The following is a 16,776-nucleotide window of genomic DNA, read 5'->3' on the forward strand; positions in this document are numbered from 1 at the left end:
AAGCATCTAGCATGCACTGAGTACTCCATAAATACTAGCTTCATTTCCTTCATCCTTTCTCTCCTTCATTCTTCCATCTCTTTCTTCCTTTTTTTTTTTCTTCATATTTGGGTTGATATAAACCTGTGTTTTCTGACTGCTATTCAGCCTCAGTGTCACTTTTTAATCATCATTTTCAAAATAAAATAGTTCCACATTAAAAAAAAAAAGAATGGCATGGACACTTTATCAGGAATGGCTAATCAAATGCATCAGAGTGTATCAGAGTGTACTCTGAAGAAGTATTATGGTGTTCTAATGAAGATTAAATTTGTTTCTGATTCTTTCCTCGTGTTCCAATATAGGTGCTGTAAATGCATTGATGGGAAAAAAGCAGGCAAAGAACTTACAGAGAAGCCAAAGTTTATTCTATCAGTATTACTGCTGTGGAACTTCGGGTTGTTAATTGTAGACCGTATCCTTGATGTTTTATGTACTGTTCCCTTACTTATTTGATATATACTAAGTATAAGATTAATTCTTTCTGTAATGGTGATTCTGAAATGTGAGCTGCTTTTGAAAGTGGATGTGGGGTGGGTTAGTCAGTTCCCCAAACTGTGGTCTCTGCCCAACTTTATCAGACTCTGGTTGTTAGAGCACTTTGTCCCTGAAAAGTTAGTGGTGACGTGCAAGAACCAGTTAAACTGCCAGTAAAGCAATATACTGGGACTTGTTAACTGTCTTTAGATTAATCTAATACTCATATCTTAAATAGTTTATAACACATTATTCTAAATACCTTTTATAGGAAACGGCGTATCACAGTGTCCATATGGAAACAGACAGGCCTTCATGCTTTTCTGCCATCTTGGCTTATGACATATCAATAGGCAAAGCTCTTAAATCCAAAGGGTCTGAATGGGGGACTTCCCTGGCAGTCCAGTGGTTAAGACTTCGCCTTCCAATGCAGGGGGTGCGGGTTTGATCTCTGCCATGGGGAGCTGAGATCCCACATGCCTTGTGGCCATAAAACCAAAACATAAAACAGAAGCAATATTGTAACAAATTCAACAAAGACTTTAAAAATGGTCCACATCAAAAAAATCTTAAAAGAAAAAGTGGGGGGGGGGTTCCTGAATGTAACTAAAATCCGAATGATAGAAGCCGAATTTCTACAGTTTTCATAGAGGTAGCCAGGTGTGGAAGAAAACACCGAGACTTCGGTTTAAGTCTGACCTGGTCTTGAATCTCAGTTATGAAATCCAAGTAGTGTTAGGCCATGAGTGGGTTAATGCTCTGAGCTCTAACTACCTCACAGGTTCACTGTATGTGTACTATAAACAATGGAATGCTACATGCAGTAGCCATCAGTAGCTGTTAGGTCCCTTCCTTTCTTATCCCTGATTCTAAAACGCAAAACAAAACAAAAAACTCCTTTAGTTGCTGGCTCTTTAAGGTACAGAAAATATGGGGAAGTTTCCTGGTTTTCTTCTTAAACATAAATTTTAATTTGAAAGTTTGTCCAGGATTTGGCTGTTTATAGAAAACACTTTTATGAAAAGTCCAAACTGGTAGTAATATTTTTGTCTTTAATTTACCTATAAAGGAAGCATTTGCAATTTTTATACTTAGTCTGCTGGCACAGTTCATTGTGAAATTGGCATCCTCTGTTTTCTTTCCTTGACCTAAGTCCAGATATTCATTTCCAGTACAATGGTTTTTTATCTGGATTAATGCTACTCTCTATTGCACGATTATTTCAGGTAAACACAAAATAGACTAATTATATTAGTTTGGTTTTTAGCTTGTAAAGGTGATAGGTAAGTTTATTTGACCAACTGTTTTGAGTTGCCAAGTGCTATAGACACTTTTATTGAGTGTTTCTCACAAGTTCCATCTTCTCTTTTAATAATACTTTTCTCCATTTTACAGATGAGAAAATTATACTCTAAAAACTTGTTAGAGTGTGGCAGGCCTAAAATAAACTTGAGTTTCTATATTTGGTTGGGATCATTTATCCAGGAATGAAATCTTCAGCAGTTTATACTATGTAGTAACTGTGATGGTGGGGCTTTAACCATCAGCAGCATGTAGCATAGTGTAATGGAAGGTATGGAATTTGGAACCAGAAGACCTGAGTTGAAATCCTGAATAACCCTAATAAGCTGTGTGACTCAGACAGGGGTTATTCAAAAGCATTGGCTGCTTCAGATTGGGTATGTTATATATAATATATTATTGAGTAAACCTTGTAACTATTCTGTGAAGTTGTGAAAAGTTTCCTCCTTTCATAGAGGAGGAAAGCGGATAATTCAGATTTCTGGGACACTCCTCTGTACACTGAATCAGAATCTCTGGGACTGGGTTTTAGGAATATCCAGGGAGTTTTGATACACCATCAGGTTTGGGAACCATTAACCCAAGGCAACCATCAACCCTCTCAGCCTCAGTTTTCTCATCCATAAAATAAAATTTATCCCTGATACATTCTGTTTATAAGATGGGGCCACCTACCTCACAGGGACTTTGGAAAGATCAAATTCAATAATCTACTTTAAAGTTCTTTGGCAACTATAAATGCCTGGATAAGTTTTTTTCTTTTAACCATAAAAAGCCACATTATACTTTTTATGTGGTATAATGTGGATCATAATTGGTGTTCAATAAATGAATGTTGGATGGTTGTTGAACAGATGAACTAAACTTTAGCTATAGAACCAGCTAGACTTTCTCTGAATCTTAAATAAATAATAAAACCGGTGGAGAGATTTGGAAGCATCCCATTGTTTTTGCCTTATCATTCCTAACGCATGTATTCCAGACCACACCTGATGAGACAGTGAAAGGAGGAACTTGGCCTTTCACGTTCCCTTTGGCAGTTTCTCATTTGATCCTTCCAAACCCCAGGACCCCAGGACCATTATCTCATTTGATCCTTCCAAAATTCCTGTGAGGTAGGTAGAATGCAGACTTCTTTAGTTATAGTCAACTCAGTTTAGAGGGTTTTTTTTTTTCCTAAATCAGAATGCCTTTAATTCTCCTAGGTAGTTTGTTAGATCTAGTACTATTGACACAATACTTGGTGCCTTCAGCCTGATTGTAGTTTATGTTACCTAATGTGTAATACAAGATTTAAGTGATTCTTTGTTAGCATAGATTTACGTGTAATCATTGGTACTCTTATTCCCAGGTCCTCTCTGGAAATCAACTCCAGCTATTGTATAACTATAAGAGGGTGAAGATAATTAACTTCCCTAGGTTCCTTAAGGAGAATTAGTAGTGTGTTGTTATGATGATGTATCTTGTACTTCAGCATCAAACTTAGTACTTAATAAATATTTGTTGAAATAATGAATTTATGAACCGACTAGGCTCAGTATTAAAGCTGGCTGGAATCACTTGCCTCTGTTCTCCTTATATTACATTTAAACCTTTTTATTATAGAAATTTTAAATTATATACAAAAATGGAGAAAATAGTACAGTGATCTAAACACACACACACAGAGGATTATTTTGAAACACATCCCAGACATCATATTTCATTTGTTAAGTATTTCCAAATACAGGCAGACCTCAGAAATATTGTAGGTTCAGTTCCAGACCACCACGATAAAGCAAATGTTGCAATAAAACTAGTCATGTGAAATTTTTGGTTTCCCAGTGTATATAAAAGTTATGTGTACACTATACTATAGTCCGTTAAGTGTGCAATAGCATTGTCTAAAAAAATGTACATACCTTAATTTAAAAATACTTTATTACTAAAAAATGCTAACCATCATCTGAGCCTTCAGTGAGTTGTAGTAGTAACCTCAAAGATCACTGATCACAGATCACCATAACAAGCATAGTGATAATGAAAAAGTTTGAAATATTGCAAGAATTACCAAAATGTAGCATGGAGACAGAAAGTGAGCAAATGCTGTTGGAAAAGTGTCGCCAATAGACTTGCTCAACGCAGGGCTGCCACAAACTTCAATTTGTAAAAAACACAGTATCTGTGAAGCGCAGTAAAGCAAATCGCAATAAAACGACATATGCCTGTATATCTTCAAAACCATGTTTTTTTTTCAATATGGTAAAATACATGTAAGATAAAACTTACCATCTTAAACCATTTTTTTCTTCCAGTTTTATCGAGATATAATTGACATACAGCACTGACATACAGTTTAAGGTGTACAGCATAATGATTTACTTACATACATCATGAAATGATTATCACAATAAGTTTAGTGAACATCTGTCATCTTATAAAGATACAAAATTAAAGAAATAGGAAAAAATTTTGATGAAAACTCTTAGGATTTGCTCTGTTTACAACTTTCATATGTAACATACAGTAGTGTTATTTATACTTATCATGTTATATATTACATCCCTAGTACTTATTTATCTTATAGCTGGAAGTTTGTACCTTTTGACTGCCTTCATTCAGTTCTCCCTCCCCCATTCCCCACCTTTGGTAACTACAAATCTGATCTCTTTTTCTTAGAGTTTGTTTGTTTTTGCTAGTTTTTACACAACATAGTGATTCAATATTTCTATCCATTTCAAAATGATCACCACATAAGTCTAGTTACAATCTGTCACCATACTAAGATATGACAATATAGTTATTGAATTTCCCACACTGTACATTTCATACCCATGACTCATTTATTTTTCAACTGGAAGTTTGTACTTAATCTCTTAGTCTCCCTCACCTATTTCTTTCCTCCCCTCACCCATTTATCTTAAGCATTTAAAAATGTACAGTTCAATAATGGTAAGTATATTCACACTGTTGTGCAACCAGTCTCCAGTGTTTTTATTTTTTAATAAACTTTATTTTTTAAAATAATTTTAGCTGGGCCTCCCTGGTGGCGCAGTGGTTGAGGGTCCGCCTGCCGATGCGGGGAGTGCGGGTTCATGCCCCGGTCTGGGAGGATCCCATATGCCGCGGAGCGGCTGGGCCCGTGAGCCATGGCTGCTGAGCCTGCGCGTCCGGAGCCTGTGCTCCGCGGCGGGAGAGGCCACAACGGTGAGAGGCCCGCATACCACAAAAAAAAAAAATAATAATAATAATAATAATAATAATAATTTTAGCTTTACAGGAAAGTTGCAAAGATAATAGAGTTCCTGTACCCCCTCACTCATTTTCCCCTAATGTTACCATCTTATGGTACATTCATCAAGACTAAGAAACCAACCTTGGTACACTCAGATTTCACCAGTTTTTCCACTAACATCCTTTTTCTGTTCCAGAATCCAATCCAGGATACTACGTTATTGTGTTTAGTCTACCCTGAATTTTGAATTATTTACCTTTTAAATCTCCTAGAAAAGGCATATGGAAGGAGCATTTCTCTTTGCTGTTCTCCTACATTTCAAGCACATCTACCTCTATGTAGCACCAGCTTACGGTGTATATTTACTGCGATCTTACTGTTTCACTGCAAATAAACCAGGCAAGTTTTAGTGATCATTTTATTTTATTTTTTCTTTATTTTATCTTGACTTGGTGGCTTGCTTTGTGAGAGAGTTTTATGAGGCACAACGGGTATCTCTCAGCTATTGATCCTATAAATCCTTTGCCCATTCTGATTTTTCTCTGCTCTTGCCACGTCATAAAGATTGGTGTACTGTCATGGGATACTTCTAGTTTGGGCATATTGTATAAGTTATGGCTTTCCATTCTCCTGGTTAATGATAATGTTCCTTTTCTGTAGATGGGTCCCTCCGATGGAACAGCTTCAGTTTTCTCCGTCTTATTTCCCTGGGACTAATCGTTTTCCTAGTTTCTGCTCTTTCGTTGGGTCCTTTTCTAGCCTTGGTAAGTCTTTTATTTGTTATAAAGAATACATGTTTGTTGTTATTTAGAAAAAAATAATAAAGCCAGGAATATATAAAATAAGGAAAACTACTCCTTTTTTACTCCTTCCCACTATGACTCCCCAAAGATAGGATGTTATTCTTTCAGACATTTCTGTGCTTATGCAAATATGTATGTGCATATATTTGTATGTTTAACTATATGTCTCACACAGACACACTCACACAGAGTTGCTAATAATTAGTCACAGATTTCCATATTTGCTAATTTGCTTGTTTGCTGTACTTTATTTGTAACCTTAAAATCAATACTCACAGTGCTTTCACAGTCATTCATTGACAGCAAACACTCTAAAGTGCCTAGAATGTTACAGATGTTCAACAGGTGTTTTTCTTTTTTCATTTCTTCCCTCATGCTGAATTCAACTAATTAGTTTTAATTTCTGCTAAAATTGGGAAACACTGCATCTCTCATCAAGCCTTCCCTGCCGTCCCCTTCTCTTCAGTAAACTTGGTAAAGCTGCAGTCTGTGTTCTCCTTTGCCCCTTATAAATTCTTCCATTATTATACTTATAATAGTATTGGACTGGTATTCAAAGTACTCTGATGTATCTTGTCCCACTTAACAGATGAGAAGGTTGGACAAAAAAGAGGTTCTGTGAACTGCTCAGGATCACACAACTACTTCCTTGTACAAAAACCAGAACTCAGACCTCATAACTTTCTACATGCTATGCCATAGACAGTACCCTAGTTCTCATTTTGAATTTAGAAAAGATTGATCACTGTTTAATCTCTTTTCAACAGAACCAACTGCCTCAAGTCTTTTCCCGACTCTTCCCTTTCAAGAGGGGCCTCTGCCATGCGTATTGGGCCCCAAACTTCTGGGCTTTGTACAGCGCTTTGGACAAAGTGCTGTCCATCATCGGTATGGTAGCAAGCCTTCTTACTTTTTTTTTCTTTGGCTATGCTGTGCGGCTTGTGGGATCTTAGTTCCCCGACCAGGGATCGAACCCGGCCCCAGCAGTGAAAGCACCGAGTCCTAACCACTGGACCGCCATGGAATTCCCTAAGCCTTCTTACTTAGACTATGAATATTGAAAGGACTAGTCACATTGACAAAAGGAAAAACCTATTTTGTGTTTTGAATGTGGCTGAGCTGTTTGTTCTCCAGCCCTGCGTTTCAGCTTTCAGAATGAACAGGGGAGTGGTTCTAGGGACCGAGACTTCAGTGCAGAAAACAGACTGCATTCCTTATAAAAGCTCTTTGTGGCAGTGAGGTTGTTGCTCCTTTCCTTGGGAAAAAAATAAACTTTTTAGACATTTTTAAAAGGTAATTTTACCTTAAGCAAAACGTTATTCAGTAGTTATAGCCTTAGTTTTAAACTTAAAAATGTGAAGAAGCAGGAAAGAAGAATGTGTAAGTTGTGACTCTGGGTATTGAACCAATAAGGAAAATGATGGCCATGCATTTTAACATGAGATGAGAAGAAAGGGAAAACTTAGGCTATGCTTTTAAGTTTGAGGTGTGATGAAAAAGAATTTATAACCTTTAGATGGTTCTGAAAATAACTCTGTGGAACAACTCACAGCCTCTCATTTGTGAATACAGCCTAGCTTGATGGAAAATGGCAGGATCAAGAGGATAGGTAAACTTCTCTGTAATGGGATAGACAGTAAATATTTTAGGCTTTGCAGGCCACATAAGATTTTGTTTACAACCTTTAAAAACGTAAAAACCTGTGTGAGAAACAAATGCAACAATAAAGAAGTGCTAGGCTGTCAGTAGCAGGGGCTTTGGAACCAGACAGAACTGGGTTCGATTCTTCCACCTATTAGTTGTGTGACTTAGGCACATTACTCAGATCTCTGTGCCTCAGGGGGGCAAAAAGTCATGGCTACAAAGCCCTTGGCACATGGTAGATGCTTAATGCGTGGTGGCTGCTATTACTGTTTTGGCTACGTACTTACAGGAAATCATAATTTGGTATTATTGCTCACCCACTGAGTCCAGCCTTGATGTACATGGCATCTTATAAAGTAAGTTCTTAACATTTCTAAAAGCTTTAAACAACCAGCATGATAGGAGGTACAAGGGTCGCTTGCCTTATCTGAGTCAGGAAACTGTTGTACCTCACCTTGTGTATCTGTCTCCTCAAGGAGGTCGTGAATGGAAAGTCAGTGGCAGGTTAGGCAACTCTGTTTCAGGCAGTTAGTTATTAGCTTTAAGAGAGACTCAGCAGGCTGAAGGGGAAAGGGACAAGGTGAATGAATAGAAAATATTTTGGTAGTCTACACCTTTCCCACATTTCACTAATTTTCAATGGCATTAGACAGGGCCATTCAGGTGCTCAGACTGTCCCTGACTGTTCTGTTAGCTTTTTTGGGCTGGGACTTGCATCATTATCCTCAGACTTGGTTCATTTAGTGAGTATTTAAAACTCCTATGTGCTGGGGATAGAAATAAATTAATTGTCATTCCTGCCTTTAAGGAACCGAGTATAGTAGAGGAAATGAACATACATACAGATACAGTGCAGTGTGGTGAACACAGAGACATGCATAACAGACCCTAACCCACAAGAAAATCAGCTGTACTTCCTGAGTTAGGAGCTTTCTCAGATGAGTAAGTGAATTAGGAGTTAACTTTGCAAAGTGAGTAGGCCATTCTAAGCAAAGGGAGTAGTCTGTGCAAAAGGACACAGGTGTCAGAGTGGTTATGTCGGCTCATTGTGGCCAAGCTGTATTTAACAGAGTGGAGTGGATGAGGCTGGAGAGGTGGGAGGGGGCTAGATCATGGAAGACACTAGTGCTGTGCTTAGGAATGTGGACTTTATCCCATAGGTAAGGAAGGATTCAAAGCTGGCCTGTGACATGGTAGACCTGTATTTTAGAAAGCTTGCTTCGTTTTAGAGGTGAGAGCATATTGCTGTTCATGCTGCCTATCAGCAAGGTTTCCTGTTCCAATACAGACAGCTGCAGTCTAAACTAGAGGCATTTTAGGTAGAATGGTGCAGGACTGAGTTAATGAAATCTTGACCTTGAAACAGTCTTAAGATTTAGTAGCTTATTTTTTTTCCTCAAGGAATTCATTGGCAAAATATGCTGTGCCATTAATCAAAACAAAACAAAATAAAATGTCTTTTTACTCTGTAGGTTTAGAACTGAAACTTCTTGACCCCAGCAAGATTCCCAAGGCCTCAATGACAAGTGGTTTAGTTCAGCAGTTCCAACACACAGTCCTTCCCTCAGTGACACCCTTGGCCACCCTTATCTGCACTCTGATTGCCATATTGGTAAGAATTCACACGTGATCCTCATTTCTTGAGTTTTCTCTGCTTTTCTTTTGTGTGGCTGGTTGAATTTTAACTTTCAAGTTTTCCCAACTGTAGGATAAATTCCATGGCTGTAATCCTGCTGCAGATTGAGGCATTTCCTATTCTTAGGGTAACTTTGAACACTGTAAGGAAGGATTACTAGTAAAGCCTCTATGAGAGAGGTTCTCACCAGAGGCTAATAGACCATCTGTTCACTGTCAGATGAGGAAGAAAGAAAAGCCCAGGGGAGGGAACTTGGACCACACTGTGGAGAAAGAGGACAGTGTAGTAGGGACATCAGGTTTTTGTTTTCATACGTGGCTAACTGATAAAAACTCTAAATTTGTCTGTACTGCATGGATATTTTGTGACGATGATAATGAATTGAGAGAGTCAACAATGGCTGTGTGAGCATCAGATAAGAATCTTATATGAATCAGATGCTGTTATAGGCATCATTCATAGCTGTTTTTATTTGTTAGTGATCATGATGTCCTCAATTTCATGATACAATTTTAGTAAAATTCAACATAAATAACTTAATCATATCTAATTACACTCAGTTTTAATTTTGGTTTCTGAACAATCAAATCTATTCACAAGACACCTGACCCCACTTAATTACGTGGCAGTACTGGTAGGTAGTTAAGCTCTGTTGGCCTACTTATCCACATGTTCTGAATTTAAAACTTTTTCCCTAAAACTTCAGCCTTGTAAGCTGCATATGGAAGGCCGTGGTTTTGTTGTAAATTACACTCCAGCCCACAAAGTTAGGTGTTTATTAATATGCTAAGATCTAATTTATTATTAGCGCCACAATATCGATGAACTTTTGCAGTTTGACTAATATGTTCAGTGACTATTAATTAACTAATTATGAAGGTGTAATTAGGAGTTGTACTGGATATCCTAGAACTTAATTATCATTTCATATTAATTTTGATGAATAGAATTAATTTTAATGTGTTAAACATATATTTCCAAATGCCTTTTTTTTTTCTGAGTAGTTGTTTTTATGTGGACTGTTCACAAAGCAAATTATCCCAGTTTGATGGAGAATAGTCTTAAGAGCTACTGTTTCTCAGAGATGATGTAAATTATATTCACCTGAACAATGTTTCAGTAAAGCCTATTTTAAATGATACTGAAGTTTTATCTTTGCCTATTGTTTCTAGCCCTCTATTTTCTGTCTTTGGTTTAAACCTCAAGGGCCCAGAGGCTTTCTCCGATGTCTAATTCTTTGTGCCTTGAGCTCCTTCATGTTTGGGTGGCACGTCCATGAAAAAGCCATACTCCTCGCAGTTCTCCCAATGAGGTAAGCAGATAGCTCAGTCAGTCAACACTTCTGGCATATTTCACAGTGATCCTATTGTTTTCCGTTTGATCTGTCGCTTCTTGACATGTTCAGTGGGATAGGCAAAGGCAAAGACACATGGGAACAGATTTATACCAGGACAGAACGGGGCTATTTGACTTGGGATCCTTGTACCTGTGTAGGTTCTAAGGTATGCAAAACTGCCTGTATTGTTCCTGCACTTTTTGGTAAGGGGTACTGTAGCGATTAAGCGCCATGATACCAGGCTGTTACTTCTGGCTGTTGAATGGCAGCATAGTATGGAAAACGCATGGACTTTGGTGTCATCACACCTGTGCAAATAAGGTCCCGCAGCTCCTTGTTCAGCGTTGTTAGTCAGGGTAAGGATTGAGTCCATTATGGAATAATACCTACCCAACACGTGCAGCGCTTCCGATGGTTCAGAACTGTTTTTTGTTGTTAGTTGTGTTTTCTGGGGTGGGGGGTGTTGTTTTGTTTTGTTTTGCACTCTTTCTTTTGAGCCTCACAACAACCTTTAAGATAATTCGTATAAATGGATATCACCCCCTGTCTTCACATCTGCAGAAACTGGGGCTCAGAGTTTAAGTGACTTATCCGAAGTCACACAGCTGGCAAATAGCAGGGTTAGGACTTAAACCTGAATCTTACCATGCTGAATCTTAAGATCTTTTCACTGGGCCATGCTAAAAAAAAAAAAGCATTTTAAATGCAGTTGTGTCCATTTTATATACAACTGAAACCCAATTAGATAGATGGTAATAGAATTAGCCTTTTTCTTAAGACTTTTCTTAAATCCTGAGAGAAATCATTTAAGCTCTGAAAGAACATTAATCAAATTTGTCAGATCAGTATATGGCTTGTCTGGGTTCATTTAGCAACTTGGAGTTTCCAAATTAAAAAATAGAGAAAAGGGCTTCCCTGGTGGCGCAGTGGTTGAGAATCTGCCTGCTAATGCAGGGGACACGGGTTCGAGCCCTGGTCTGGGAGGATCCCACATGCCGCGGAGCAACTAGGCCCGTGAGCCACGACTACTGAGCCTGCGCGTCTGGAGCCTGTGCTCCGCAACAAGAGGCCGCGATAGTGAGAGGCCCGCGCACCGCGATGAAGAGTGGCCCCTGCCTGCCACAACTAGAGAAAGCCCTCACACAGAAATGAAGACGCAACACAGCAAAAATAAATTAATTAATTAATAAAAACTCCTACCCCCAACATCTTCTAAAAAAAAAAAAAAAAAACAGAGAAAAACTTCTAATGTCTTTAGTTAGAATTCTTATTAAACACCAGCAGGTATGGGGCATTGTCCAAGAGAAGGACTATAGGGTTGGAAATAAAATCCTGTTTCTCTAGCTGCCACCACTAGGCAGCTCCCAATCCCACAATATTCCTCTCTTTGAGGAGGCAGTTACTCAGAGAGGCAAGATTCTTTATTGAATGTTTCATGACTCAGTGTGATGCATTCTTCTTTGTATTGCTTTAAGTTTCCCACTAAAAAAATTAATATTCTCAATTGAATTGGACTTGTAGCAAAGATCAGTATGTTATTTTATGCATAAGCCAGTTCTAGAAATAATATTAGATGCAGGTTATTCCAGCTATTTGCAAGTATAAGCTTCATTTGATGTTTTAAGGAATTATTATAAGAATTTTTATTTTTAGCCTCTTATCTGTGGGAAAAGCAGGAGATGCTTCAGTTTTTCTGATTCTGACCACAACAGGACATTATTCCCTCTTCCCTCTGCTCTTCACTGCACCAGGTAAATAGCTTCTTTTAAGAGAGATCTATTTAATTGCCATGCCTGTTCATCAGAGCCTACTGATAAATACTGTCTGATCAATACTATCTGATTTAAACAACCTTAAAATCTCTTAGAAAGAGAGAGCTCATCCATTCTTTTAAATAAAACCTCCAACATGTCCCTAATTCTCAGTATCTTTACATGTCACAAAAATGCACAGTTAAGCTCAGAAAGCATTCCTAGCACTGTATAGCTGTGTCATTGTGCTTATATTCCCATAAGTACCATAAACCTTTCTCTTGCCAACTTAATTGTCATATGTCCTTTTTTATTCTTTTAACAGAACTTCCCATTAAAATCTTACTCATGTTACTGTTTACCATCTATAGTATTTCCTCACTGAAGACTCTATTCAGGTAATCTAAAAAAAGTGCATTTAAAATTATATTTACTTTTGTGAAATGTTTACTCCTAAATGATTGATAAGCCTTTTAAATTTTATTGTTTAAGTTTTAATAGTAATATCACAACATTACAAAATACCAGCAGATAGCAGGAGAAATTACCCATATTCCATCACTCTCACATGGCAACATAGGTCATGGCTTTAGTTTGGGGGAATATTTGAGGAGGGACTACCCAGCTTAAATTAAAACTTCATATGAAAACTAAAAAATGGAATGTAAAATATGCATTATGAGTAAAACCACATAAATACAGATGCTTAAAACCAAAAGATATGTAAAAAATTCTTACATATCTTAGAATTATGGGTGGAATTTTTTTCTTTTCTAAACGTAATGTTACCTATATAATTTTCTAAAGCTTGCTATGGATTATATCTGATTGTGTTCCTGAAACCTCAAATGCTTAATTATATGAAAACTCAATTATAACCGTATGACTCAGCAATTCCACTCTTAGGTATATACCCAAAAGAACTGAAAACAGGGACTCAGACAGATACTTGTACATCAGTGTTCATTGCAGTTTTATTCACAGTAGCCAAAAGGTAGAAATAGCCCAAATGTCCATCAACAAGTGAATGGATAAACAAAATAGTATATATACATATAATGGAATATTAGTCATCCAGAAAGAGGAGTGAAGCTCTGATATGTACTACAACATGGATGAACCTTGAAAACTTAGGCTAAGTGCAATAAGCCAGATACAACAAGGACAAATACTGTATGATTTCATTTATATGAAATATCTAGACTAGGCAAATTCATAGAGACAGAAGGTAAATTAGTAGGTATGGGGACCGGCGAGAGCAGTGGTGGTGCTGGATAGGGAGTTATTATTGCTTAACGTTTCCAGAGATTCTTTTTGGGGTGTTGAAATGTTTTGAAAGTGGATATTGACACAACATTGTCTATATACTTAATACTACTTAATTATATACTTTAAAATGGTTAAAATACCAAATTTTATATTATTTTACCAAAACAAAAAATTATATATTGTTTACCATATTCTTATTCCAATATCACACTATCCAGCCCCCTTTCCTCTTCCAAATGCATAGCTAATTCTCTCTCAGCAACTTCAGCTAAGTGACAACATAGATGATGGTTGGGTAAATTTGGATTGTTGAGTTAATGTAATGATATATCTTTATCATTTTTTTTAAATGTGAAATTTTATTCATTCTTTTGACTCTAGCTTTATCTGTACTTCACATCACGACAGTGCAGGTGAGAAGCTTTAGCTGAGAAATGTTTGCAAAAGCAGAATGACTCATCTAAAATCAGACTCCTCTCGTTTTTTCTTCAGAAAAGAAAAACCTCTTTTTAATTGGATGGAAACTTTCTACCTCCTTGGCCTGGGGCCTCTGGAAGTCTTCTGTGAATTTGTATTCCCTTTCACCTCTTGGCAGCTGAAGTACCCCTTTATCCCTTTGTTACTGACCTCAGTGTATTGTGCAGTGGGCATCACATATGCTTGGTTCAAACTGTATGTTTCAGTATTGACTGACCCTCCTGTTGGCAAGACAAAGAAGCAATGAATAAAGGAACTGCTTGGATGTATTCCAAGCAATTATTTCATGGGAAATTAATCAGAACTTGAAGAAAGTTGCTGGTGGCATGAGCCATTCATTTCAGTAAATCTGTTTGAGGACCATTCTTCTAAACTTGGCCTTGCCCAGCTTAGCAACCTGATTGTCACCATGGTGAGAAGCCACTTGTCCTCCATAAGCAGTGAAACACATCTGAAACAAATCTCGCCTTCCCCTATTAAAATTGTCTGAGATCATTGAGACTGCTTTGCTTGCTCTAGGCAAGGAGGGAGTCTGATCAGCAGCATGATTATCTGTAGCCTATGATAACCATTGTCAGGGTATAAAGCATAATTAGAATTATGTGCTAAGGGAAATATAAATAAAATACCATTTTGTATTTCTGCACAAAAAATTTTTGGATCATTTCCAGCTCCTACATTTTCCTGTTGGCATGCACACAAGCAAGTGGTGTGCACTGTCCCCATTCTGTACACCTTGTTCCAGGAGATTTTTTTTTCATTGAAATTATACATTGACAATACTCACAAAGCCAGGGAGGATATTTAATGAACTGTTTGGCCTGTCAGCAGAGACTATAAACCACATCTACTCTTACATTAGTTAAGGACATCTTGTACGGTTCATTTATTCTAAAAGCAAGTACTGCAATTTTGATAAGGCTACTCCTCAAACTTTGCTCATGTGAAAAGACTTAAGGGTTTTTTGCTGCCCAGTCTTGTCCTCCCCCAACCTTGAGAGTACTTCATACACTTTATCCAAGACCCCCATTTGCCTAATACCTGCTGCACATTCAAATTCAACTAACATTTATCTATCTGACACTAGGAACTTTCACACATTTTATTTACCCATTGTCCCCTAAGGAGATCAGAGAGAGACCAAGGTCAATAGAATCCTGGGATGCTAATCCAGCTATCCCATCTCTTAAATTCACTCTATTTTCCCAGACTTCTTTTGAGTCTCATTCAGAGATAACGATGGGGATTTTTGCCAAAGGGGGAGGGAAGTACGGCCCCTCTAGCCTGTTTTCCTCACCACAGTTCCCCTTGCACCCTATGCTCCCGCTGTCCCAACAACTTAGATTTCCCAGTGTTCCGGCTATTTCGTACTTCTGCTTCCTTTCATTCTTGCCATTTCCTTTCTTTCCTCTCTCTACTGACTTTTCTACCCTATCATCTGATTGTCTGAACTTCTTCAAGATTCAACTTCACTGCTACCGTATCTATAAATATAAATGTAATACAGTGTAATGATTAAGAGTAGGGGCCTTGGGGCTTCCCTGGTGGTTCAGTGGTTAAGACTCTGTGCTCCCAGTGCAGGGGACCTGGGTTTGATCCCTGGTCAGGGAACTAGAACCCACATGCCACAACTAAGAGTTTGCCTGCTGCAACTAAGATTCCACATGCTGCAACTAAAGATCCCGCATGCCACAAGGAAGATCCCATGTGCTGCAACAAAGACCTAATGCAGCCAAATAAATAAAATAAATATTAAAAAAAAAAAGAGTAGGGGCCCTGCGGGAATTCCCTGGCACACATACACACAGAAAAGAGTAGGGTCCCTGAAATCACACAGCCTGATTTTAGATCTTGCCTCCATGATTTTTTTTATCTGTAGTCAAGTTATTTAACCATCCGTTGCCTCAATGTCCTCATTTCTAAAATCACAAAAAATTTAGAACCCTGCTTAGCACATATTACATGTTCAATAAATATCATTTAAGGGAATTCCCTGGCGGTCCTGTGGTTATGACTGTGCACTTTCACTGCTGAGGGCCCAGGTTCAGTCCCTGGTCGGGGAACTTAAGATCCCACAAGCTGCGCAGTGCGGCCAATAAATAAATATTTGATATTTTTACGAGCCCTTTCCCTCTACCTTCTCTCCCCCTCCCCGAGAATTGAGTACCCCACCATGTGCTCCGAGGCCAGGGGTCTACTTCTCCTATTAATGGCTGTAATAATTGTTTATCTGTTTTCCTCAGGAGACTTTAACAGTTTGACAGCAGAGACCACACTTGTCTTGATAGTCCCAGTTTTTGGCACAGTTGAATGAATGAAGCACACCACACAGGCCATGATTAAAGTCTAAATGTTTAGTAGCACCAGCAGTAACACAAGGGACCCAGTGTAGTTCCTCATATCTTTGCCAGTTGGTATGCAAACAAACAAACAAAGATGAATTTGGATGCCTCTCAACAAGGCCAAATTTAATTATGCTTTGTAGGTTGGTACTGTCAAAGTGATGTGATGTCAGAACTGGGAGAGTTCATCTGGTGTGGAGGTTTCCAAAATGTCCTGCAGAGCCTTGGAGGTTCTTGAGAGCTGCCTCAGAGGCTCTGGGCCCTGAAGCATCTTCAACCAAAGCAAATATGCTTTGATCTATTATATATTAGGCATCATGTAAGTTCTTGTTTGACTTAAGGATTCAAACTCTAAATATAGTCTTTAAAGCAATTCAACCCCTTATATTACCAGGAGGGCAATGGCTCCAGAGACTGAGGAAAAGCTTGTTGATGCCAACACAGACTTCCTCCCTACAGCCCGGGACTGTCCCAAGCACTATACTT

The 16,776-nt window shown here is 38.2% G+C and overlaps 1 protein-coding gene across 4 annotated transcripts in view; it reads left to right on the top strand.

Moving 5' to 3' along the window:
• ALG8 (ALG8 alpha-1,3-glucosyltransferase) overlaps positions 1-14,702 on the top strand; it is a 28,587-nt gene extending 13,885 nt beyond the window's left edge. The window contains exons 4-13 of one of the 4 annotated variants that reach the window (XM_082628353.1): positions 345-454; positions 1,675-1,742; positions 5,305-5,431; positions 5,693-5,796; positions 6,603-6,723; positions 8,993-9,091; positions 10,322-10,427; positions 12,105-12,202; positions 12,528-12,600; positions 13,964-14,702. In XM_082628353.1, the coding sequence (XP_082484479.1) occupies positions 345-454; positions 1,675-1,742; positions 5,305-5,431; positions 5,693-5,796; positions 6,603-6,723; positions 8,993-9,091; positions 10,322-10,427; positions 12,105-12,202; positions 12,528-12,600; positions 13,964-14,195 (1,138 nt within the window). In that variant the 3' untranslated portion in view covers positions 14,196-14,702. Of the gene's footprint in view, positions 1-344; positions 455-1,674; positions 1,743-5,304; positions 5,432-5,692; positions 5,797-6,602; positions 6,724-8,951; positions 9,092-10,287; positions 10,428-12,104; positions 12,203-12,527; positions 12,601-13,963 lie in introns of all 4 variants that reach the window. The other 3 variants (XM_082628352.1, XM_082628354.1, XM_082628355.1) reach the window with 3 other exon arrangements.
• The last annotated feature ends 2,074 nt before the right edge of the window (positions 14,703-16,776 follow it).

Source organism: Mesoplodon mirus, assembly GCF_964341445.2.
Source record: "Mesoplodon mirus genome assembly, chromosome: 7".
Lineage (NCBI taxonomy): Eukaryota > Metazoa > Chordata > Mammalia > Artiodactyla > Ziphiidae > Mesoplodon > Mesoplodon mirus.